Source organism: Echinops telfairi, unplaced genomic scaffold (genome assembly GCF_000313985.2).
Source record: "Echinops telfairi isolate 266 unplaced genomic scaffold, ASM31398v2 ScPeMD7_8;HRSCAF=38, whole genome shotgun sequence".
NCBI lineage: Eukaryota > Metazoa > Chordata > Mammalia > Afrosoricida > Tenrecidae > Echinops > Echinops telfairi.
The window spans coordinates 16,168,644-16,195,417 of NW_022103905.1; the positions used below are offsets into that span (position 1 = coordinate 16,168,644).

The following is a 26,774-nucleotide window of genomic DNA, read 5'->3' on the forward strand; positions in this document are numbered from 1 at the left end:
AAATACCTTGACAGTGTCAGTAAAATGCAAGTAAACATCTCTTTGGCATTCTCTGCTTTCAGCCAAGATCCATCTGACATCAGCAGTGATATCCCTTATTCCACGTCCTCCTCTGAATCTGGCCCGAACCTCTGGCAGCTCCCTGTCAACGTACTGCTGCAACCTTTGCGGGATGATCTTCAACAAAATTTTACTTGTGTATCACATTAGTGATATCGTTTTACAATTTATGCCTTCTGTTTGGTCACCTTTCTTTGGAGTGGTTACAAATGCTGACTCTTCAACTCAGTTGGCCGAGTAGATGGCTTCCAAATTTCTTGGCATCGATGAGTAAGTACTTTTCATGCTTCATCGGCTGGCTGAAATATTTCAATTGGCATTCCAGCGATTCCTGAAGCTTTGTTTTTGGCTAATGCTTTTGGTGCAGCTTGAACTTCATCCTTCAGCACCACTGTTCTTGCTCATATACACTCTCTTGAAATGGTACAATGTTGACTAGTTCTTCTTGGTACAATGAATCCGTATTCTTTGCAACTTCTTTTGAACTTCCTGAATCATTCAACATATTGTGCATAGGACCCCTTCAATGTTGCAACTCAAGGCTTGAATTTTTTCTTGAGTTCTTTCAATTTAATATATGCTGAGCATGTTCCCTTTTGGTTTTCTAACTCTAAGTCTTTTCACATTCCTTTCTGATATTTGATGTTGTCTTCTCAAGCTGCCCTCTGAAATTTTCTACCTAGCTTTTGTACTTCATCATTTCTTTCATTTACTTTAGCTACACTACAATTAATAGCAAGTTTCAGAGTCTCTTCTGACATCCACTGGATCTTTAATTTCTGTCCTGTCTTTTTATACTCCCACAGCTCATTGGGTCTTCTGTCCTGTAGGGTTGCTGTTAGCCAGAATCCACTCAACGGCGATGCGGAGGAAGCATTTTGTTTTGTTTTTCGTGCTCATTTCAATGACGCTCGGGGTCCCCACAAGGGGTGTCCTTTCCCACGTTCCCAATTCTTCTAAGACTCTAGATCCTCTACCACTGCAATTCCATTTCCCCCAAGACTAGAGATAAGATAGAAAGACTCAGTGCTCTCTGGTGAATGTGGATTCACAGTGACCCTCAAAGACAGAGTAGAACTTCACACCAAAGGGTTTTCAAGCTGTAAATCTTTACAGAGCAGAATATCACATCGTCTTCCCATGGGGCAGCTGGTGGGTTCAAATTGCCAAGCTTTTGGTTAACGGATGAACATACTGATCACCATACCATCAGCCATTCCAGATACATAGAAGACAGACCTAAATGTTTTCTTGACATGAGTATGAACAACCGTGGAATTGGGATATTGAATTATCTTTTCTGGAACACATTGTTATTTTTTATTGAAGTAGCTTTGCATTCAAATGATCTTGAACTAATGACAATTGGCCTGGATGCACACAATCATATCAAATAAAACTATTTTAACAGGCTTTATCTTGGGAAGTAAATTCAAAATCAAGACATTTTAAATTAAAATGGTGCCTATTTGTTCCCCTCTTCCTTTGTATTCCTATTTATACCCACCAATTGATGCTGTTTACATATTCATGGATTATTCCTTGGCCTATAGGGGGAAGCTCATATGCCCTTGACTTTGCATTGTTGAGATCGAGCACAGTGGTTGGTTTTAATTAAATGATTTATGCGATTGAAGAAGATAGCATGGATTTAAAATCTTAAGTCCCATATCAGAGGGTCTCACACAGAAGCCCTACTATGTACTATGTACGAAATGAGATTTTTTAAAGGCTAAAGATGCAATTTTAAAATGAATTTTAGGATAGAAGACTTGAACAGGATTTAGCAGTGAATTTGTTGTAAACTGGGCACACAGAGGAAACCAAGTACACACTGGGTCTCTCAGTAATTCAATCTTACTTCTTCATAAATTCGATATTTCTGACCATTCTTTCACCAGAACATATTCCACGGAGTGGTCATCCTTTCCAAGTGCTCTCTTTGTCAATGTTCCCTCCTTCTACAGGATGGTGTACAATGCCTTAGTCAAAGAGGCAACGAGGTACAGTGTTTTGAGTCTGACCCAGCTCTACAACTTACTAATGTGTGAGCATGAGCAGGGATTTAACACCTCTCAGCCTCACTCCTGTTAGCTGTGCATCTGCCACAGCTGTGAAGATGATGTACACGAAGCACTGAGTAGGACTGGCACACAATATTAGCTATTAATACACATAAAGTCTTCTATAATTTAAAAAGATCAATTTTAATATCATTAGTGAGCTATAATTCACATACCATAGAATTCACCCTTTGGAAATAGATAATTCGGTGGTTTTTCGTTTATTCACTGCATTGTTAAATTTCTACCCTGCAACATGGAACAGGAACACCAACACAGAATATGGTGGGCTCACTGAGACGATGAAGCAAAAAATCAAAGGTCATAGAGGCTGAAGTAATTACAATTTGAGTGGCTGCAAAATGGATGGGGCTGAATGAGGTCCTGACAAATCCAGAGTCCCTTTGAAATCTTTGCCTGAATGCTAAGCGGGAAATAGGGTGGAACTACTCCAGGAGACAAGGGGGGGAAAATCAGGTACATAAAGGTGGAATAATTCCCAGAATTCATACAGGTGAGAGACATTTGAGTTCTTCCCAGAAACGGTAGAAAAACCACCTTGTAAACTTGGAGACATTCAGTAGAAAACCCAGGACTGCGACATAGCTGTAAGAATAAACTAGTTCTACTCCCTGCCATCAAATTGATTCGGATTCATAGACTCTCCATGTGAGTAGAGGTACTCTACGGGTTCCCCAGACTGTACATCTTCACGGGAGTAGGCTGCCACAGCTTTTTCTGATAGAGTAGCTGGTGGACATGAACCACCGACCTTAAGCCACTGCACTAGCAGGGATCCTTAAACTCCTAGCAGAGCTTTAAAATAATCCTTATTGTAAGGGGACCAGATTTTAACATTGGTAAAGTGGGACAAAAGCGGGACACCATTGATAAAACTCATATCCTGGCGAAATCGCCACATGGCAGCTGAAAAGTGTATACCCTAGCTTGTCGTGCATTCTTTCCAAAAATCGGGACTTTTTTCAAATGCCACAGGACGCGGGAAAAATTGTTAAAAATCGGGACTGTCCCACCAAAAGCGGGACATCTGGTCACCTTACCTTAACAGGAACAGGTTAAACTGAAAGTGAATGCCTTTCTCAGAAAAAATGCCCATCACTTTTTAAAGAGCGACAACAAAATCCAGATACTCAACAACATAATGTTTACAATGCCTCACATATTTTCACAACTGACAAGTGTGCAAAGAAGCAAAATATTATGACTGTGAAAAACATCACAACAGTAATGGAGAAAGAACAGATTTAAAGTGAACAAGGATGTCAAAACTGATATTATGTAGCTGTTCAGAAATTTAAAGGAAAACCTGCATCATGAGAAAAGAAATGTAAATTAGGAAAGAACCCCGGGAATTCCTCGAGCTTAAACGTGTAGTGTCTAAAAGGAAACAGGCCTGGGCCGGCTCCCCAGCAGGTGAAGCATTCACAAAATGGGAGGCCTTGAAGATAGCAGCGAAAGCCACGTAGATGACAACCCAGAGCAAAAGGCTGATGTGAACATAAACGGAGAGTGTCAGTGGCCTGTGGAACAGCAGTAAGAGATCTAGCATACTGTATATGCATTCTAAGCCCAAAAGAAGGAGGTGAAAATATAGCTGAAGAAATAATGGTCAACATTTTTCAAAATTTGATGAAAATTATTCATTTAATGGTTTAAAATTTTCAATGAACCCCAAGTAGGTCAAAGGCCAACAAACCTATGCACCGGTACATCATAATGAAAAGGCTAAAAACCAGCTTTAACGTTTTTCAAAGCAAACACTAGGAATATGTATCAGGTATAATGGGGCAAAGATAAGAGTGACTTCTGGATTGTACTCAGAAAGTGGGCAAGCCAGGGGGAGGGCGTCGAAGCTCAAACCAAGCCCAGTGCCGTCAAGTTGACTCCAACGCCTAGGCGCCCTACAGTGCAGGGGAGAGCTGAAGCATAAGAGTATTTTTAACACGCTTAAAGTAAAACAAACCAAAAGAGGCTGTTAAATTAGAATTCTCTACCCAGAAAAGGCAATTATTAAAAACACAGACCGGGCAAAGGCATTCTGGGATAACAAACGCCCAGAGAATTTGTCAAGCACAGACTCACACGAACAGAAATGTTAAGGGAAGGTTTTTGCACAGAATAAAGATATTACTAGAAGGAAACTTGGGCCACCAAAGAAGAGAGCCAGAAGTGACACATGGGTAAATGGAGAATAATTTTTTTTCTCATTTTAGAAATATCTTTACCAGATAATTGATGTTTGAAGTAAAAATTCATAGCAGTGCCGTAGGGTGTGTAACACATATTAGAAAAATATATGACAACAATTGCAAAAAAATGGTAAATAGAAGAATAATTCCATAAGGTGTTTACATTATATGTGAAGTAACATACTATTAATTAATGCGAACCATATATCTTATAGAAATACAAATTCAACCAGTTAGAAAACAGGTGTAGGCAATCATTCCGAAAATATAAAATGGAATACTAAAATGAATACTGAAACTATTCGATCCCCCCACCCCAAAGAAGGTAGAAAAGGGAGCAACAAAAACAAAAATAACCCAAAGTAGATGGGACAAATAATAAACAAAGACAAAGACAAGGATTTTCAATCTGATCACTTCAGTAATTAGACTAAACATTCAACAACAGCAATAAAGTGCAGACACATGACAGCACAAATGATATTAGTCCATTTACGTGAAATTGTATTGCCCTAGAATGAATTTCAAGTCCAATGGACCTGGTGGAGTTTGAGGTGTAAATCTTTACAGGAGCACAAAGCCTTATAATAGACAAATAATGAGTCTAAACCCAGAAATGTTTACATGTGGAAACATGTCATATAATGCTCTTTTCAAATGAGTTGCAAAAGAGTAGATTGTTTAATAAATGATGCTGAAATAGGTGAACGCTCATTTATAAAAAATATAAATAAACTGAATCTTTCTTATATGTGAAACTAAGTTCCAAGCAGGTAAAAGATTTAAACAAAAGCAAAGCCATAAAATCACTGAAAAACTTTTTCAAAGTCCTAAAGAAAATGTTAAGGACCATTTGTATAATCGTGAAGTGATTTCTGTAAAGAGCCCGTAATAAAACCCAGAAATCATTAAGAAAAAGACTGAGCTGAATGACTATGAATTCTCCCAGAACCCACCACTCTTCCTTTTCCCATAGCGGCTGAGGTGATCTGCCAAAATGGTCTGCTGCATACTTGACCCAGAAAACGGCACAGGATCATGCAAACCAAGGGGTGAATCTCTGGGTCCATTTAAGAACACCTGTGACACTGTCCAGGCCACCAAGGGTATGCATACACAGAAAGCCAACAAATATTTGAAAGACGTCCTTTCCAGGAGCAGTGGGTGCCCTTCCGGATAGTACAATGGTGGAGCTGATAGGTGAGGGAAGTGGTGGGATGGAGGGGCTGGACCCAGGGTCACTGGCTCCCTCAAAAATGGTACTGAAGTTTTGCTGCCCGTGCTCTAAAATGCAGGGTAATGCTGAACTGAAGAGTTTAGATGTGGACTCTCGGGTCATTGAATACAGACCCTGAGATGTTCCACCGGACTTAGGGAGCGTATTGTTGGATAAACCACTTTGAAATGATTCTTACTGAAAAGGAGCAAATTGTTATTACAACGGAAGAGGAGGTTGCACAGAAAAACATATCCCAGAAGAGACAGAAGAAGCAAAAACTATGGCTCAGGAGTAAATTAAGCTTAAAATAAAAGCTAAACCAAAAAAGAAAGCGACTGAACAATATGTCTACTTAAACATTTAATGCTTATGCGCAGCAAACAGCATTATTTAAAAAACAAACAAACCACACAACACCTGAAAACAGAATGCAACAAATTGGAAGTAATATTTGTAAATTCCTCATCAGACAAAAGATAAGTAGCACATAAATAGATCGTGTAAATGAAGATATCACTCTAATGCATTCTTGGTAAGCAAGTAAAAGTATAAGCATCCACTTAGTTTACAACATCTCAGACAAATAAGACTAGCTCTCAGCAAACACACATAAAAACTCAATCATCTCCCCAACTATCAATTTATAATTTGCAATTAAGTTTATTAGTCAACATCTAAAGAATTTTTAAAACATTTATTATTTTACCCAGATACCATTAACTTGGAACGAATTAATGAAATCCAGCCAGTAGGCCTACCTTGTCCAATATGGTAGCCATGAACCACACATGGCTACACAGCACTCAACATGTAGCTTGTCTGAGTTACTATCAATGTAAAATGTCAGTATAAACTACAAACCATCTTTCAAAGACTTAATATGAAACAGAATGTAAAGTAGCATGTGAATATTTTATATTAATTTTTTTAGAAATTTTATATAAAACATTGTTTCACTGGTATCGATTTCTTTCTTGCGGCTAACAGCAGATTTCAGATGACATATGTGCTTCTAGACCTACAACATTCTTTGATCTGTGCTGATGTCACATAGTTTCTACTTCAAACAACCAATCAGCCCTTTATTATCTCTGTTACTTGTATCAAAGCCTTTTAAAATAGTATTTTATAAGCAATAGCTCTAAGCAGACTTATGACTATGTCAAGGGTTGGAAAACTATGACTTATGGGCCTACTACCTTTTTTAGTACGGCCTATGAACTAAGAATGGCATTTTCTTTTTTCAAATGACAAAAAAATAACAATTAGAATGATACTGCATGATATATAAAAGTCACATAAAGCTCAATAAAATTTTATTGAAACACAGCTATGTTCATTAGTTGATGTACAGTCTAATGTCATTTCTTACACTGCTGTTGAGTAGATTCTGCCTAGAGATCCTACTGGGCTGCCAAGGGCAAGGACGAATGCTCAAACTTACTAGCTGCTCAGTGGGAGAAAGATGAAGCTGTCTGTTCCCAACAGGATTTATAGTATCGATAACCCTATATAGGTTCACTATGCGTCTGAATCGATTCCATTAGTGGGTTTGGGTTTCGGTATGGCTACTTCCGTGCTACAGGGCATAGTCCTGTAGTTGCAACAAAGATCATATTGTCCATAAAGCCTAAAATATTCTCTGACTTGTTCTAGAAAAATCTCGTTCTAGAGAGCCTGCCTAGTGCCAATGAACCATATATCACCCCTTTAATATGTACATCTTAAAAGCCACTTTGACACAAGAGACCTCTCCTCATCTGGGGTATGATTCTCAAGAAGGGGGTGGGGGGAGGGCGGGAGAGAACCATTTAGTTGCTGCCACCCCAAATTAACCGACACTCCTACCAGAGTGATAAGTGAACCTTCCTGGGACTTCAAGTCAAGATGTGGGGAGAGGGGCATGTGTGTCTTGGAAAAGGGAACTACACTTCTGTTAGTGGGTAAAACAGGCAGGGCAACCTCCTATGGGGGGGAAATGGCTTAACAGTACTTACCCACGAGGAGAATATGCCCAGTACTATGTTCCTAATTGGACACGTTTGAGCTAGTTTCTATCCAGCCCTTAGTGACTCAGGCCATGTACTATAAAAGTGGGGCTTTAGACTCTGTCCTTTCAAGCCGCAAAACATCCTACATAGGTCCCACCTGAAGAATTTGATGTGAAAACCCCACCCAGCAAACTGGTCTTTACTCAAACTCACCTGCAGCAGATATAAGGAAGCAATATAGTTCCTTGAACTTACAGCTGAAAAGCCTAGTGTGAGAAGAAGTAGATGGCTGCTATCACAAGATGAAGGAATTTGTGGTCATTGGACTTTGCTTAAGATCTCTTGCTTTGAGTCCCCAATGAATTGTGGCCCAGGACTACCATAGATGTACTCTTTGAATGCCATCCTTTCTTTCTTATGACATGTATTAGTCTGGTAGGCATAGTTCTGCCTTTGTGAATGAATGTTATTAAAAGTTTTGCCCTATGACCAACCCTCATTGTTCATGCAAATAGTGTCCAGTAACTTTAGATTTTAATCTGTACAAGTCAACAATACATGTATTGCAGTTTGTAGCTGGCCTATCCTTGTATAATTTCCTTTTCTCAACAGTGTTTTAAATTCTATACCATTGGCTGAATTAATGACACTATCAATAGATGATTTATAATGTTCTCTATAATAAAATGACAGTGATGCGTAGAGTGAACCACAGACATATATAAATCATAAATATATGAATGAATTTGGATCTCACATTTAATTCTAAGTCCAATCTAAGAACAATTAGTTTTTGTGACATGGCCCTAACTTGATACTCACCCTCATGAAGAGATCACTGAAGATATGGCGTGGAGATAATAGATGATGCTCAGCTATCACAGAAAGAATAGCATCTGGGGTCTTAAAAGCTTGTCTAATATCTAAGACCCAGAACAAAATCATACCCAAGGTGAATGGGGCGGAACCCCCCCACACACACACACATGGAGTGGAGAGACCCAATGCCCATCTGTAGATAATTGGACATCCCCCTACAGAGGGGTCACAGGGAAGAAATGAGCCAGTCATGGTGCAGTATAGCACCAATGAAACACAGTTCTTTGGTGCTTACTTCCCCCCCTATCATGACCTCAATTCTACCTTACATATCAGATTAGACCAGAGCATGCATACTGCTACAGATTAGAGCCGGAAACACAGGGAATCCAGAATAGATACCCGCCCTCCCCCAGGGCCAAGAATGAGTAGAGATACCAGGAGGATTAGGGGAAGGTGGAGGGAAAGAGGAGGACTTGATCACAAGGATCAACCTAGAACCCCCTCTCAGGGGGACGAACAACAGAAAAGTGAGTGAGGGGCAATGGAGGATGATGTAAGATATGAAAATAATAATCTACAATTTATCAAGGGTTCGTGAGGGAGGGTGGGGGGAGGGGAAGAAATGGGAAGCTGTTATCAGGGGCTCAAGTGGGAAGAAAATGCTTTGAAAATGATGATGGCGGCATATGTGGAAATGTGCTTGACACCCTGGATGAATGCATGGATTGTGTAAGAGATGTAAGAGCCCCCAATTTAAAACAAAACCAAAAAAACACACGCTTGTCTTAAAACAAGCAGCCAATTAAGTGAGCTATGTCAATTACATCCACATGGAAGAAGCACACCAGGCTATGTGATACAGGGATTACAAATAATCAAATCCAAATCCAAAGGAAGCATGGTATCAGAGCTTAGCCTGTGAACACCTGGTTTTCAGAGGCTGTGGATGACAGTGGAAGACCCAAAGCCATCTGCAGGGTCCACCCATGGATTAAGCTCCAATGAGCCCCCTCTGAACAGTCTAGGGATGTGAAAAAGCCTTGCTGTCATATAGAGAGCACTGTAAAGTTGACTATGGCAGATGTAGTTAGTTAAAATGTAACACTTCAGCATTTGATCTCCATTTGGACCCATTTTCACGTTGTTTCAGTTTTACGATTTTCTGCTTTCCTTTCTATATTTTGTCTAGTCATTAGTTGTTGTTTTTTTTCATTTGTTTGCTTCCTGTTTGTGTTTTGTATGATTTTCTTTATATGAAATCCAGAGTAGGTAAGTCTACTGAGACAGTAACTGGATTAATAATTCAGGGCATGGCAAAGGAGGGTGGGGTAAAATAGGGACCTAGCACCAATGAGTACAGGGGGCAGGGAGTTCTGAAATTGATTGTGTGATGACTGCACACTCTTCTTAATATGACTGAGTGATTACATTATATGATATGTCAAGTATATGCCAATAAAACTACTTAAACAGAGGAAAAGCCTGCTGATTCCTCCTATATATAATCCCTGTTGTCCGTAGGGAAGAGTAGGGAGGGAGAGTTAGTTACAGAATAATGAGAAGGAAGAGATGAGTTTGGATTTCAAGCTTCCTTACTGCTTGCTGACATTATTGTTCTCGGCTCAAGAAAGTTATCTGAGACAACCTCTTCTGAAACGTAGGTTACACAAGGTTTACACAACACCAATGTTTAGAGATCTATGAAATCAAATGGTCAGCATGGCCTTTGCCCTCACCTTCAGGGATGTTCTAAGGCACCACTGTTGTCCTTTGAAGGCTTGGGTACTCACTGCTCTTTTGATATCCAGTCTATGGGCACGAATTTATTTTTCTTCTAATATGAACCAATTTCACTGCCATAGAGTCTATGCCAACTCATAGCCACCCTATACAACAGAGTAGAAATGCCCTGGAGAGTTTGGGAAAATCTTTATGGGAGTAGAAAGTAGCTGTTAGTTTTGAAGCGCTAACCTTACAGTAAGCAGTCCAATGCATAACTACTATGCCACCAGGGTTCCTTCTTTTCATATGAGGGGGCTTCAAAATTTTAGTTGAAAAATGGAAAGAAAAGGCAATCGAGTTTTCCCACGAGCTTTCTGAAACCTCTGCCTATCTCTATGCCCATTTGTACGACGGCTTCTCGGGTACGTACCTCAGTGGACCCTGTGAACGCAATCTTGTCTATGCCAATGTGAGAAGCTATTGCTGCCCCGGCGGTAGGCCCGTATCCTGGCAAAATATTGATGACTCCTGGTGGAAAGCCAGCCTAGCAAAACAACGAGAGGAAGCCTGGCTTGTGAGAGCTGCTGAAGCACTTTAAGCCAGGTCTGCTCCAGTAGGCCTCCTCGGGCAGGGGGCCAGAGGCCCTCCTCCAGCGGTCCTCTTACCTCCTTGATGAGGGCGCCCATGTAGAGCGCGCTGAGTGGCGTTTGTTCTGCTGGCTTAATAACGACTGTATTGCCACAGCACAGAGCCGGAGCGATCTTCCAGGCAAACATCAGCAGGGGGAAGTTCCACTGCAAGGGGGGGAAAATCCAAGATTGATAGATGGAAAAAAAATGTCCCCACGACTTTATTTTCAAGCTGTGACTTCTCACATTTCTTGGGCTCGTCCACAACGCAAATCTCGTCCACCACCATGTACAGAGGTTTGGGTTTCTAATCACCGCATTAGGAATAGAGTAACACTGACTTTGAGAATCTCTCTTTTTCTGTCTGTCTGGCAAATCACAAACTTGGTGGGTAGTAGGGCTACCCACAAAATGTTACCCATCTCGTGGTGAAAGGGTTTTTTAATTTCCTCTGTTTCTGGATTACTGCTATTTCATATATATTTTAAAGTAGACTTTTTAACTTTAAAATGAATTTTTTCCCTTATAGTTAACATTTTAAAAGCAGAATTGTCACACTGGCATGAAGTCTCTTCAATATGGAAGAACAAAAGAGGAAATTCTAATGGTGAATGACATTTATATCAATGCGTATTTCAATGTAGCATTTTTTCCCTCCATGTTCAGGTACTGTCACAAAGGGAACTCTGTTGGTACAGTGGTTAAGTACACATTTGCAAGCCAGAATGTCAGCAGTTTGAACCCAGCAGCCGCTCCACGGGAGAAGTACGTGGCAGTCTGCTTCTGTGAATATTACAACCTCAGAAACCCTCTTGGACAGTTCTCCTGAGCCAAAAAGTGGCTATACGTGGAAATTAACTCTATGGCAAGGGGTTTGGTTGGACTGTCACAAAATACACATCGTTATGGAGTCTAAATTACATTTAGGTGAGGATATGAATTTTAGTCCAAAAATCCTTTTAGAACCAAAAAACTGGTTCTAAAAGGATAATAAGCTTGTGTTGTCGTAAGTTCGGGCATAAGCGTCACTACTATCAGGTGTCATTGATAATTTCATTAAGAAAGAAAACAGAAAGCGTGGTCCCCTGGCCTCAGCCCCTGACCACAATGTGTTTCAGCCTGAAGCATCTCAGCTGCCATCCGTGAAGGCCTCTCACAGGCCCAGGCAAGCTTGCAAAAATATACAAGTGTCTTACCTTCACCAAACACCCAATTTCTTTTCCCCTTAGTTGTTTATAAACTTGGGAGTCCACGGTGATGTTTTAATTCCATCTACAGTATATAAATCTTGGAGCCCAGTAAGTGAGCTGGGGCTGGCTGACAAGTAGCTCTTGTCCTGTCAGTGAGAGCTGTATCTCTGAGAGTCAGGGCAAAGGCAAAGGCAGAAGCGGGTTTGAGTCCCTAGAATTAAGGTCCGGGAATCTCACCCCTGCTCAGCACCAAATAGGATTTCCCAGTTTAGGAGCACAGGAACTTAAAGCATACCTCTCATTTTCATTTTCTACTCTCAAATATATTTCATAGTTAACTCCAGCTTGTAGATCATATACAAATATTAATGCCTACCAAAAACTTTGGCCCCCAAAGCTAGGGATTATCTTGATTTGTTCTCCTAGAGTTTGACAAAAGGACACTTGCTCTCTACAATAAGCATTCATTTGAGATTCCACTGGAAATTCCTGCACAGCTACCAGCTAGGACTGCTAGAAGATCCAATGATGTTTTGTATACATAGTGCCAAGGGGGCGCATGAGAAAGAGAGAGGGGAAAAAAGGACAACGTTTAATGTTCCAACCCCAAATTTCAGCACTACATCTATTTCCCTTTACAAGGCACACAACAGCCGGCATGGTTTCAATTACGACCATGACACTAACTGCACTGCTGTGTCTTCCTAGCATCATCTATCGAATCTTATGAAAAGAAACAGTCGGAGAGAATGGAATTAAAAGACCATATAAAATAATAAGCCTGGAAAGATGATGAGTCACAGTTCTAAACAATAAATAAGCAAATATAACAAAGCATTAATTTTCCATAAGCAGGGTGGACATCCACAACTGTGGGCAAGTTATTAATACACCGTGCTTTGCTTTGCTTATTTTAATCATGAGAATCCCATGACTTGGGAACTCAACTTCCTGGTAACGGAGCTGAAACCCTATTAACCTGTTCAAATAAGCATTTGCAGGAAGGCTGCTAAAGATATGTCAACAACATGAGCTCACGATTTTTTTAACTTTTCAGTAATGGAAAACACACATCGCTGAGGTCCATGTTTTACGTGTCTTCAAGGGAACAGATTCAAATGAAAATAAATACAAGGCGTGAGGAGACACACTCACCGGGATAATCTGTCCACACACGCCGATGGGTTCGTGTCTTGTGAAGGTGAAATAGTCGCCATCTGAAAGAAACGAGCCTGGTCACCTCAGAGTGGAGAGGAGAAGACAAAAGGGAGGGGGAAAGGAAACGTGGAAAATGGTGGGGAAAGATCCCAATCTATTCTGCTGAAAGCTGGCACAACAATGTACCATGTACCAGCTTGGAGCAGGGTGCTCTGGGATACACTCTCAGAAGCCCAAACAGAGTCCTAGGGAAAACCTCAAAGGCAGAAATGCAGACGAAGCTAACACTGGAAATCCTTCGAGGAGAAAAAAGCCGGAAGTTTGTAAACTGTACGCTAAGAACAGTTTATTTTAAAACGGAGGTACCTTAAAATTTTGAAGTGACGCTCTGAAATATTAAAAAAAGCCAACTAAAGTGACATAAAGTCCATTTAAGATGCTGGCTGTGCTAGTGAGAGATGTCTTGTAGTTTGACCCAAGTGTGAAGATGTACTTCCTGGGTGCGGGTGGGACACAGGCACACGCAGGGTGACCGAAAGAAGAGAACGCTGTGCATCCCCCAAAGCCTCTATCCCCAAATGAGCCATGGGGACGAGGAAGCCTTTTGTATCCCTAAGGGCTAAAAGGAAACGAGCTTGAGGGAGACTTAATAAGAAATTGTGTGGGTTTTTCTTGTTTGTTTTCCATTTGTTTGAGTTTTTATGGGAACCACTGTTTGGAAAAGAGTGCTGGAAAAAACACACAAACCCAGTCCTTAATGCTGTCCTGAATTTCCTACGAGGTGCAACAGGCAATTGAGACCATCACCCAGGTAGTCCAGATACAAATTCTTTTTAGGAATATGCCATTACTTTATCTACACGGCTAAATGAAATCACCACGGAATCGCTTTTCAGCAACATGGCTTTTCCTTTTCAGTGTTTGGTAGGGTTATTAGGCTTTTCCCCCGTGGCCAACTCCTTGGTCACTGCATTATATGTGTCTTCTCTCCTGCTAGCAGCCTCTCCAGGGAAAGCGCAGAGACCCTTAGCCGGGGTTCAGGAAGAGCATGACTACCAGGGGTGGAGATGAAGGCAGGGGCAGGGGAGTGTGTGCAGACTGACAACAGAAATGATGGGAACTATTTGGATCATTTATCCTGATCTGTCAACACAACTAAATTACCATTATTTGTCATACAAAAATTTTCATTAAATTCAAAATCATGCAGTTTTAATCTGCTAAAATCAAGGTCTCTTCTCTTAGTCTTTGGGGTCTAGTCCCTCTTCCCAGAAGTAACGATTATCTGCTCTGGAGTATCTTTTCAGAAAACTTACTCTTCACATGCCACTGTCCTTTTATACTTGCTTTTTACATATTTTTCCCATAAATAGAATTCATTATCCATGTGATTTATTTGTACTTTTATCTACATTTTTATCAGTGCCTGGATCTTATTTCACCTGCTCGGTAAGTACGGGACTACTGTAACTCTCCTGGGTGACCAGAGGCCCTTTCCAGATTAGGCTGTCATAAATAATGCCGTGAGTAGATCTATGAAAGTCAGGGGTCAAGCGGTATGTGCTTTATATATCTTCATAAGTATCACCAAATTACCCTTTCAAAAAGCCGAACAATTCACGATTCCAGCAACAACATTTTCCATTATCTTTTAAAACACTGGGCCTTTTCTCGTGTTAAGTGCTGCATTTGGTTGAATATCTTTTCATGTTGAATGGTCACTTTCAATTTCTTTCTTCATATGTACCACCATTTTCTCCCCTGGGCTTGTTCTATGCATATCCAGAAAAATATGCTTTTGCTTTGTGTTGCAAAAGTTTCCCCCAATTTGGTGCTTGCCTTTCGAGTCTGTTTTATGTCTATCCTTTAAACTAGAAAACACTAGGAACCACGGAGAAGCCAGTGACTACGGGAAGGGAACTGCATTAGACACTCTACTGCAACAACAGAAATAGCCACTCTGTGGAAATGGTCTACAACATGGCAATAAGACGTCTGAGTAATATTACTTTAATGGGATTTCTGTGTTAGCCTTGTAGACAGGCAACTCAAGAATTGAAAACACCCATTCTTTGCAGCAGTGTATATTACCACTCGTCTTCAGTTTAGATGACTCTGGAAAGGTGAAATTTGTTTTTAACAAGGAAATACTTTCAATAAGGTCTGTAATTAGGCAAAGGTGATGGATCACAACCCTAGACCACAGAAGCAGAGTGTAACGGCGAGATGGAGTGAAAAGGAGCTGAGGGAAATGGGAGCACGAACTGCAAAGGGAGCGTGGGTGTTGACAGCATGCTCCCTGTACTGCGTGGTGGAGCGGTCTGGGGCGGTGCTTCTCCAAGGCCTGTGTGCACACCAGACACCAGGGATCTTGTGAACTGTGGGCCTGAGGTCCTGCACTCTCACAGGTGCCCACACCACACCATGAAGTGAGCGTACAAAGGAACCCTGAGGGTGCGGGGAGCCAGGATGACCTAAAGTTGCTCTATAGTTGTCTGCCTTCTTTCTGACTCATTTGCCTTTTTGATCTCTACTAACTCTACTAATTTACGATTTGAAAAGAACTGCAATGGAGGAGAATCTCATCAGTATTTTTCATATTCTCAAGCCAGAGCAAAACCATGATTTATTTCTATAGCCCCTTACAAAATGCTCATAACAACTGAATAAAATACAGCAACTAGTATTATTTTACACATGATGAAAATGAGGCCCAGAGAGGTTCGGCTGAGACTCCTGGACTCAGATTTGGCTGTTCAGACTTCAAGTTCATTGTTCATAAAAGCACGTTAAAGGCCATTTTGTGAAGATGACTGCCAACCACAGAACCAGAGTGCAACATCAAGGCAGCATGCAGACGAGGCTTTAAAAACTGGCCCAAAGAAAGGAGCTGATCATGAAGAAGAGTGAAGAGAGCGCACACGGGCTCAAGCATCGCAGGTTACGAAGCAAACCCGAGCGAGAGCAGCACGCCCCGTCAGACGCAGGAGCCCGGGAGCGCTGCTCACGCCGCCTCTGCGGCTGGGCTGAGCAGACTAGCAGAGGGGCCAACGGGATCTTTCTTGCTCTCCACTGAAGATCGTCTGCGCAGTAGCTCTCTTCCTGACGGGAAGAAACATGACAGCCACTTTTCTACCTTTTACGTTGGTCATGCTTTCTAAATATGGGAGAACTTAAAATGTTGTTGCTCTTTTCTTCAGCTTTGTGTTATAACCTAGCCGGATAGGATAAAAAGCTCCCATCTGAACTCAGGAATGCCATTTGGGCTCCTACGATATCATCTTTTTACCAAATAAGAAACACTGTGATGAAGCCACAGATGCAACAAGAAAGGATTGCTTGAAAATCCCAGAAAAACCATTCTCAAGACCACAATCTAAACCAAGAAGTTCATTCAATGCCAGCGAGTTGATTATGACTGATAGTGACGCTACAGGACAGGGTAGACCTGCCCCTGTGAGTTTCCAAGACTGTATCTCTTTATGGGAACAGAAAGCTTTACTTTACTCATAGCAAAACAGAAATATTAAATTGCATTTTAATATAATGTAAGACTATATTTTTCTGACTCCTTCTTACATAAAAAGTTATTTTTAAAAACCCAAAGACCCCCAGAGTAACAGAGGTTGCTCATAAAAGGGGTTTATTTTAAGACTTGGCCAAAGATAATTTTTTGATGTGTTTGCACTTGACTGTTTTCCATGAAGAAAGTAAAACCTGCAAAAGTCAGAACCTGTGTATGGTAGAAGACTGTCAGAGATGGAAAACACAAATACCTTCCATTAAAACAGACAAGAGAATGTGATACAGCTGCAACAGAAGGCAGAACGCATGGGACATCTCAAACCCAAATCAAGGCCATCCTGTCCAGTCCCAACTTTTACAAGCTTTGCTGTTAATAGTTTACAACTCATGAAAAATATGACCTTATGATTAAACACCTCAATGAACTAAGAAGTTAGTTGAACTGAGGTACAAATTTTACTATGTTCCATATTTCAGCATATCTAAAATTGTCTTAAAGAAAAGCCTTCATCCTAGAGATAAAAATAGTACAAGCCTCTTCTATATTTGTAATGTTGATCATTGTTCTGGTTTCATTGGGGGGTGGGTATCATCAAATTAAACAGGAGAGGTATCAAGAAATTGGGGAATAATTGATTAAATAAGAACCTCAGGAAATAATCTCCCAATGGTAATAGTAAGTTCTTTCAACCACTGTAGCAAGTTACATAGCTATGAACAACCAAAATTAGTTCATTTGTTAGCATAAAAATGTTCCCATCTCCAATCTGTGCACTAAAGTACTTTTCCAGAATGAACCCAGGGCAGCACAGAGCAAGTGCATGGAACTATTCCGTTATCTCCCCCAGCGCATCCCTGTGCCGTCTGACCCGCACAGATCGCACTGCATATTTTGCATCTGAATGATAAGCTCCACAAATGCCTATACAATCACCGAAACTTTACCTCGGTGTGACGTGAGTGGTACTAGAACTCTTCTTCCCAGGAGTCTGCCGGCAACTACTAAGAAGTTGGGTTGCATGTTTCTGAGTCGGTTATGAAGATGTCTTAGTGTACCACTAGTCTGCTAGTGATGCTTGAAAAAAAGTCACCTGACATTTCTGCATCTGGGATCTTTGTCTACAAAGTGAGGGGGTAGCCTTAGGTCTCCCAAAGATCCTTGCAACCCTGACATCTCAGAGATTACATATGAGGCAGCCTTTGCAGAGTCCTGTCTAGTTCAATTCAGGTCCTACTCACTACCCACCCACCCCCTTCTCCTCAGCTAGTCAGAGCAAATAGCTCCTCACGCTAACTGCTGAGTAAACAAGAAGGCTCTCTTGCGTCCACTGTCCACTCACACTCCACTAGATTAAACTGACTGAAGGAAAATGTTCAGCGTGGGGCCATCATCTCTGTGCATCTTTAGACTATTCTTTAACAGGAGAATTTAGAGGAAATGAAATAGATCAATATTCCTTAGAACGTGGGTAGGTTTTTAAACCTCTTTCATATGCTAATGCATATGAAAATGCATAAAGACATTTAGCGGGATCAGAATTCATCTTAAAGCATTGGCTATGTTTTCTCTGCTTACATGTACAAAATAAATAAAATGAACACGTGTTACAGGGGAAAACCAAAGGTAATGCAGCTCAATTAACCTCCATTTCTCTCATGAGACAATGCAAACAAGCTTTGATTCTCTCTCCATCACATGTATGAATAGAACTTTAATAGAGGATAGAAAAGAACCAAATCAAGGAACCAATATTTTCTCTGCAGAGCTGCCATGAGAGTAAAGATACTAAAAGAGGAACAACGAAAGTGTTCAATAAACTTTAGGCGAGATTATTTATCATCCTAAACAGGGGTGGCCAAAGGAGAAGGGTCAGAGCATGGGAGAATGGCTCCCTTGGGTACCATCACGGGAAGTAATGGGCAGTGTTATAAAAGGAACACCATCAAGACCCCTGGGAATCAAACTGGGATTGTCTAATTCGGCCACGACACCGACTGTGCCCCTTGAGTGTGCTAGAACAGAGAGCAGGCACAGAAACCGCTGTCCAGTGTACAGCTCAAAACGGGCCTTTCCCGCTTTTCAAGACTCCCAGAGGGGGCTACGCTTTGCAGGGAGAAACAAAGCAGATACCTGCCTTCCCCAACTCATTATACAGTATGTATACAACGCACTCTTTCAAAAACGCAATTCTGATCAAGGCACTCATTTATTTAAAATAATTAAGAGATTCATCATTGCTTATGGAGAAAGCTCAGGCTCAGGTCTCCGTCTGGCGACACTGTCAGATTCACTAGCATAATGAGCTCTCATCCTCCCATGCTTAGCACAAACTGGGCTACCTTAACCTCCACCTTCCCTTACTTGTACTTCAGGTAGCCCTCTTCCTCTGTTAGGGTGCCTTCCTAGAAGCTTGGACCCCACAGCAACCTTAATCCTGGTTGAGTCACTCTGTGTTTCAATTGTTTGCTTCCCTTAATGTTCTATGAACATCGAGTATTTCATACTCACTCTTCTATCGCCAGTGCTACAATGCCAGTTCTGAGCCCTAGTGCTTGGAACATAGTCGATGCTCAATAAAAAGAGCTATTGAATGAATGAGTGAATACAAGAGAGACTGATGTTGATCGTTAGTAGAGGACACAAATCCCAAACATACTAAGTGGGTATTTTATAGGGAAAAGCATGACATGCAAGAAAGACTCATGGTTCAAGACCCCTTATATTCCAAGTCTCAGTATGGGAAAATCAAGTACGTGGACACAAAGTTAAGCTAATGCTGAATTACTGAGTTAAAATGATAAGCACAGAAGGACTAACTGAACACATTTAAGAATAAATGGGTAATTATGATTATTCCATTCCATTTTGCTAGTATTCTCCTGTGAGCCCCTTGGTTCCAGTCCAGCTAAATTCGCTAAGCACTGGCCAGTAAAAGGAATCATTGGCTGAATTTCTTGGTAGCCCACAGGCAAGCCTCAATGTTTCCAAAACTGGAGCAGACATAGACGCTGCCTTCCAAGTATACCTTTGCTTCAACCCTACCCTCAGCTGCAAGAAGCTTATATCTCAAACTTGAGCGTCCTAAGAGGTCCTACAGACTGTGCCCTGCAACCTGATAGCCATCAAAATGTACTTTAATCATTAGGGGAACAAAAAATTACTTCATTTAAGTGAATTTTTCTTAGAGCATTGCCTGAAAGCATTTTTAAAGCCCTGTGTTCCTAACCTCTCAGTCAATATCCTCAGGCTCTCCAAAGAGCATCAGGTGTTCATTGTTCTGATACTGAAAGGCATGTGGGGTAGGAAGAGGGTAAAATACCTAGGCCTCTGGTCTTATTAATTTACCTTTCTGCACTAATATAGAAGCCAAACCAAGGCTGACAAATTTCAAGTCTTTAGATAAAGATTTTCGTCTCTGATCCACTCCATACCACGTTGACTCTGCCTTACGCAGGCCATCCCTAATCCTAAAAGCGACGCTGGAAAAGCGGGGTTCCATCATATCCTGAAGGCCAGGGTTGAACCAAAATTCTGACAGTCAAAAACAATCTTCTCTCTCCTGAATCTGCTGAACAAGACCTTCTGGCTGGTTAGAGAGCCTATAATTTGAAACCCATTTTCTACAGGTGAATATTCCACATGCCAGCTTCACTCGTGGAGGTAATTTTTAAACAGTCCTTTTAAAAGTTCTGGCCCTTGCCCACTCTCACTGTAACATGGTCGCTTGTTGCTCCATGCCTAGAGGAGATGGTGCAACAGTGACATCATTCGGCTCTAGGTCTCTGCAGTCTCTCCTTACTACTCCAGGAGGAGGACTGGCAGCACTCAGAAGCTGGTGAAGGATGGAGAAAGAACCTCAAACCCTACCCCAGCCGAAGTTGTACTGTGATCCTTATGTACATTAAAGTTCTCAAGACCCATTGCTCCGATCCACCTGTATTGTCAGCCAAATCATCTGCTTTCCTAGGAAACAGATACAGTAAATGAATCTGGCTAGCAAGATTCTTCCATGGATAATGCAAAGTGCACAGCAGTACTCCTCCATTCTTCCTAGTCTGCACTCTTCTTGGGAAAAAGGCTGTTTTCCAGAGGCCAGGCAGAGCACCTGGCACAGTGCTTAGCAGTTAACACGCTCTACTCAATCGCTGAGCACTTCCTTCTCTGTCTACACTCCACTCCCAACATGCTCCTGTCTTTTAGTTGGTGCCCCTCTGTCATGGTAGATCTTCCTCCCAGTGGCTTCAGTAAATCCTCTACTGAACGGGCTCTGATGTCAAACTCTGAACATACACACTTTTTACTACGTGAATTACGACAACTGTTGAACTTCTCTAGGCCTCAGGTTCCCTCCTCCATAAATAAGGATGCGATTCCGACTACCTTCCTCCCTAAGTTGTTGTAACAGCACTCAAACAGGTATTGGTCATCACTAGTATTGGACCATAGCTCAAAACTGCTCCAAGGACTACAGTCTCAAAAACGCTTCTCCTTTAAGGCACCACCACTGACCGATCAAGCCATTCAACTCAGCACCTATCTGTAACTCTTCGTGTAAAGATCTCTAATTGTTTTGTGCTTTGGGTTTTGTCTCCTGACCTTAATCTTAAAACAAAACCAACAAACAAACAAAAAACCAAAGAGGGAGATGCTAGGGTTTGGCAGGATTTTAGCTAGTTTTTAATAGGCTGTGAAAGTGAACTGTGGCCATTATAAATAACATGGAAATGCACATGCTAAAAAAGTTATCCACAATCTCACTGCTAAACAAACAACTGTAACATTTGTCTTTCCATCCAAGCTAGTAGATCTTAGGACTGTCTTAGGCTAAGGACTGTCTTAATTTTGTGGAATTTTCTTCAATCTCCCCTCTTCCCAGCACCCTTCTACATCCCCAGCACCTCACCTAGCACAGTGCTAGGCATTTAGCAAATGACAAATATTTACTTGTTCATGTATTGATTTAAGTGTTTTGGGCCCCATTTATATGTGGGATGGCCCAAGAACTAGGACCACGTCAGTCCTTGACATACTTTGTTTCATTCTGTGTTCAGCTCCAGATACTGTATACGTAAGCCGATCTGTGTTCTAGGACTGCTGATTGTGTGGTGAAAATGTGTTTCTGGTGGAACTTCATGTTTCCCTTTGCAACTCATCCCAATTTTACATACCTACAGGGATGGTCATCCCATGGATTTTATCAGCCCAGCCTGCATAATACCGAAGGGTTTTGATGACACCTTGCAAATCCACATAAAAAGCTTGCAGGAATGGTTTGCCACCATTTAGGGATTCCATGGTCTGCAGGAAAAGAAAGGAGAGAAACTAAGTCCCTAGCACTCTCCGAGGACAAACTGAATAATTTCTGGAGCAGAAGAAGGAAGAAGGGCTGATCTTACCCGGCAACTCTGAGGTCCCAAATAAAACAGTTTTAAGTTCTACCCATATAATCTGGTTTCCAGCAAAACCTGCACCGATGGTGAATATACATATGCACATTCTTGTGTGTTTCCAGTAACCACTGTTGAAATGCGTAAACACGACCTTGATGTAACTGGCAATAAAAGGGTGTCCTACATGTAAAACCAGCTTGTGTTATAATAATGAGCAGAGCTGCATGGGGACGTTTTTTGAGGTCTTCGTCAGTAATCTGAACCCACACAGAGGTGCAGAACATGGGCTCTTGATACAACTGATGAGAATGTACAAAGTCCTCTGCAGCTGCCAAGACCCCTGCCGAGAAACGGAATATCCACAGCGCAGCTAGTTTATTTATTACTTCTAAATAAACAAGAGCTCCTCCAGGGAAGCTCAGACTTTTAACAACTTAAAGGCTAGTTTTTTGTAAACATTTACATTAACAACCATTATCTATTGAAAAGAAAGTACTGGTCCAGTGAATGAGAATAGTGATATTAAACAGTTTCAGATTGTGATACATGGTTTTAATAACATATTTCTAAATGAATTAAGTCTATAACGCACATAACAAATGAACATACTAAAATGAAAAAAGTGTCTTCACTTGAGAACTATTAAAAGTGCTGTATGTTTAGCAACTAAAATAAACAAAAATATGTGCTTGTTATCTTCATGCTCCTCTCCATAACATATAACACAGACTGGTGTGAAAATTGAATACCATCTAAAATGGAAATATTCTCTTCAACAAAAATGAAAATACTGTTGCTTATGAGGCAATCTATCCACTTGCCATATAAACAAGATGGAGCTCATTTTAAAACATTGTTTATTTAGCACTGCCTATTGGTTAACTTTTATGAAAGTGAAACAATATAAATTATTTCACATTACTCATTAAAACATTTACATGCTCATGGAATGGGGGAGCTTCACTTTACACTTTATTCTGCATGATAGGCTACAGTACAAATATTTTTACTTGCCAGTGGGGTGCTAAGTTTTGTTTTGTTTTCCTGAAAGGGGGATAATATATCAAGCAAATTTGGGAATCTATAGTCTCTAGGGTTCCATGAGGTGGAATAGTCAACAGCAAGAGGATCTGGTTGGTTGGCACAAGCTACAGACCCCAAATTCACCCGAGAAAGGCCAGCTCTGGATCTATTTTGATAGTGTTTATTGGGATGTGACATCGTGCTTTCTGGTCAGGAGCTTCCCTAAATTTCACACTGGGTAGAGATTTTCAAAGCCACTAATATGCTAATCAAATGTATTTTGTGAATCTTCAAGGTTCGCAAATACATTTTCCACCATACACTTCACATGGAAATAACCCTGAGAGAGAGAGCAGGAGGGAAAGCCATGATAAAAGGAAACTGAGGAAAGTCCTAAGACTTCCTTTCCCCAAACTAGACACAAGAATTATGTTTTACTAAGACTCAATGAAAACCCTCTCCACACTCACTGTCATGGACTTGATCCTGACTTACAACAACCCTGTAGGGCAGAGTAGAACTGCCTCGGTTCCACTAACTAGACGCTAACTCTCTAAAGGAGTAAAAAGCCTTGTCTTTTTCCCATGGAGTAGTGGCTGTTAGTTTCAAACTGCTGACTGTGTGGTTAGCAGGCCAATGCGCACCTTTCTACTCATCCAGGGTTCTTGTTCCCAAAAACAGGGCAGGTTATAGATCGTTCATAACTTGATTACCCCGGCTGGTCAAAGTCCAAAGTGGATTCTAACTCAAAATTACACTTTGGGACAGAGTAGAACTGTCCCAGAGAGTTTCCAAGACTGTCAACCATTACAGAAACAGATGGCTGCATCTTTCTCCCTACCCTGTCGTGTTAAATAATCTGTTGTCAATTTGAGACTTAAGAGCGAAGCGGTGGAGTTTAGCCTGCCAATCAGGCTTCAGCTTAATGACCCATTTGGAGGGGCTAAGGAGATAAGTAACTCACTGGAGGTGGGACACACACGCTCACTCCCTGCAAGACATTGCTGTTGAAAAGACACATGGAGCTACTCTAGAGCCCTGGAGCTGAAGGAGCCAAGTGGAGACCCCTGCCAGTGCTGAGAGGCTTACAATGCCACTGGATCCACAAGACTTTCCACCCACTGGCCTGTGATCTTTCTTCCTGCATTCGGCATCATTGCAAGTGCTGCATGAGCCTGAAGAAGAATTTATAGACTGTTAAAGGGCATATGGGCTCATACTGGACTTATGGACTTGATCTGGACTGGGCTGGGATGTTTTCTTACTATGCAATTGCTCTTTGATATAGTTCTCTCTTACACACACACTAGTGGTTGTGAATCTGTTTCTCTGGTCTACCCGGACTAACATACCTGCGAAGCAGCTTATGGGTTCTAGCCAATACAGCAGAGCACTTACACTACTGCACCACCAGGGTTTCTTTCCTCATTGAGCAAGGAAACCTTCAATCTTAATTGGTCAATTCTGGGTCTTCTAGTTGGAGATACCAACTAGTTGGTATACCATAGATGCATTCCCAAACAGTCAGCAGTTTCCATAGACTTTGTTGGCTTTCACTGAAAGAACAAAGACACTAGGAGTAATTCTTTATGTGAAAAAATAAAGGTTTTATGGAAAGCAAGGTGCTAGCTCCTGCTCTTACCCTTTGCTCTTGGTTCTGCAAAGTGGCAACAAGACAAATGAAGTAGAAGTGTCTGAGAGGCCAGAGGCCCTGGAGAATTCTCTTCAGTCAAAGGGGGTTACCTCTTGGAAAGTAGTAGTAGTCCTATTTGTTTTTTAAAACAATCATCTGGCATTGGTTTTCTCTAAGCGGCACAGTGACTCTTTTTTTATTGTTTGTGTTTTGTTCGGCAATAGTTGAATTAAGGAGAAACGACGACTCTCACTCATTCTGGTCTTGTTCCTGCGGTTTGTCTAGCTGATCACTGGATCAATCCCCAGAGTCAGGTCATTCTCATCTTCCCTGCCCTCCCCTGCGCCTTCCCACAGGTCAGCACCATCTCATACTTTCAGAAAGACTTGGGAATCTAGAATGGGTATTAGTGGTAAAGAACGATTTCTTGGACTACTTACTGCAAGAACTGCCCTGTCCCGTTCCACCAAGTCTGCAAGCTTATCCAACAGCCGTCCTCTTTCTGAGGCATCCATTCTTCTCCACACGGAACCAAGAGAGAAAGCCAGGCGGGCTGCCTGCACGGCTTTGTCTATGTCTGCCTGGGGAGAAGCAGCAGCAACAGTGACACTCCAAATGAGAACACCATCTACTCCCACATAGGACACAGAGCGAGGAGGTGGTGTGGGCTGGAGAGCTTCCGTCACCAAAGACTCCAAGTCCACTTCCGTTTCCCTTTTCCTCCTTTTGTGCCATTCACGCTAATACTTAGATCCAAGGGGGAAGAAACCTGGAGGGGTTTTGCTGTTTTTCATGAGGCAATTTTTAATTTTATTTTTTGTGTTAAATCTTCCATTTTCTTTGTGTGCTTGTTTCTCCCCCACTCCCATCCCTTCTCTCTCCCTAGTCCCCCTTCCATCCCTGGCCTGTAGCCATTAAAGCCTTGACTATTAATGTATAAACCACGCTCCTTCTTCTTTGTTTCCCCGTTTAACTATGGTGGTATTAAACATTTGTCATTGTAAGATGGACTGAGTTTGCTAAGCATAATGTCCTCTAGTTTTCTTCATGTCTTCTAGTATTTAATCAGAGTTATCACTCTTTTTTACTGATGCAAAAATTCCATAGTATGAATGCACCAGATTGTTTACCCATTCCTCAATAGTTAGGGATTTGGGTTGTTTCCATGTTTTTGCTATTATGGAAATTGCTATAATAAAGAAAGGTGTATGTATATATGTTTGTGTTATATTCTTAATTTGTTATATATATGAGGGGTACCCCAAAAAAACCAGAATTGCTCTGGGTGGGGTGGGACTTTCATAGTACACATATTCCCATAGGAGAGCATTGAGTGTTCTGAGCTAGTGCACCCAGGGGCATTGCTTGAGAAGGTTCTTTCTGGTCACAGGGAAATTTTTGTAAAAGCATTTTCACTCAAACCTTGTAATTCAGAGAACAGCATGTGGGTAAAATGTGGCAGGATCTGTTGTGATGTTGAACACAGCTTACAAGGACGGCACTACGGGAAAAACTCAAGTGTACAAGTAGTTTTCTCGTGTCAGAAGAGGTGAAATGCTAATTGATGACAAATCTTGTTTTGGACATCCATCAACTTCCTGAATGGATGAGAATGTCGACTCATAGTGCATTTTTGAGTTCGTTCCACCAGGTCAGAGTGTTAATCAAGCTTTCTACTTAGTGGTTCTGAAAAGATTGCATAACAGCATGTGACAAAAATAGGCCTGATTTGTGGCAGATGGGGGACTGGTTTTGCTATCACGACAATGCACCTGCTCACGCAGCCATCTCAGTGTGCCAGTTTTTTCACAAACAACAGCATGCCCCTCTTGCCCCACATACCTGACTCACCTGACCTAACTTTGTGTGACTTCTTTTTGTTTCCATGAATGCCAAGGGTCATGAAAGGACAGCGATTTGATGACATACAGGTGAGGAAAAAAATGAAGGAGAAGCAATCCAAACAGATGAGTTTGAAAAATGTTATCATGCCAGGGACAAGGGAAGAACAAGTGATCTAAAATCAGTGGTGAGGAGGGTGTAGGAGGCCTGGTAGGGCTTGATCAAGGGCAACATAACCGAGAGGAATTACTGAAACCCAAATGAAGGCTAAACATGATAGTGGGACAAGAGGAAAG

General features: G+C 41.4%; 1 protein-coding gene across 1 annotated transcript in view; it reads right to left on the reverse strand.

Annotated features, from left to right (window-relative positions):
- The window catches only part of ALDH1A2 (aldehyde dehydrogenase 1 family member A2), a 114,236-nt gene that overhangs the window by 38,949 nt on the left and 48,513 nt on the right, over nucleotides 1–26,774 (reverse strand). Inside the window, exons 3-7 of the mRNA XM_004709449.2 lie at nucleotides 25,077–25,217; nucleotides 21,759–21,888; nucleotides 13,062–13,123; nucleotides 10,753–10,881; nucleotides 10,518–10,631 (exon numbers count right to left, since the gene is read on the reverse strand). Of these exons, the coding sequence (XP_004709506.1) occupies nucleotides 10,518–10,631; nucleotides 10,753–10,881; nucleotides 13,062–13,123; nucleotides 21,759–21,888; nucleotides 25,077–25,217 (576 nt within the window). The remainder of the gene's footprint in view (nucleotides 1–10,517; nucleotides 10,632–10,752; nucleotides 10,882–13,061; nucleotides 13,124–21,758; nucleotides 21,889–25,076; nucleotides 25,218–26,774) is intronic.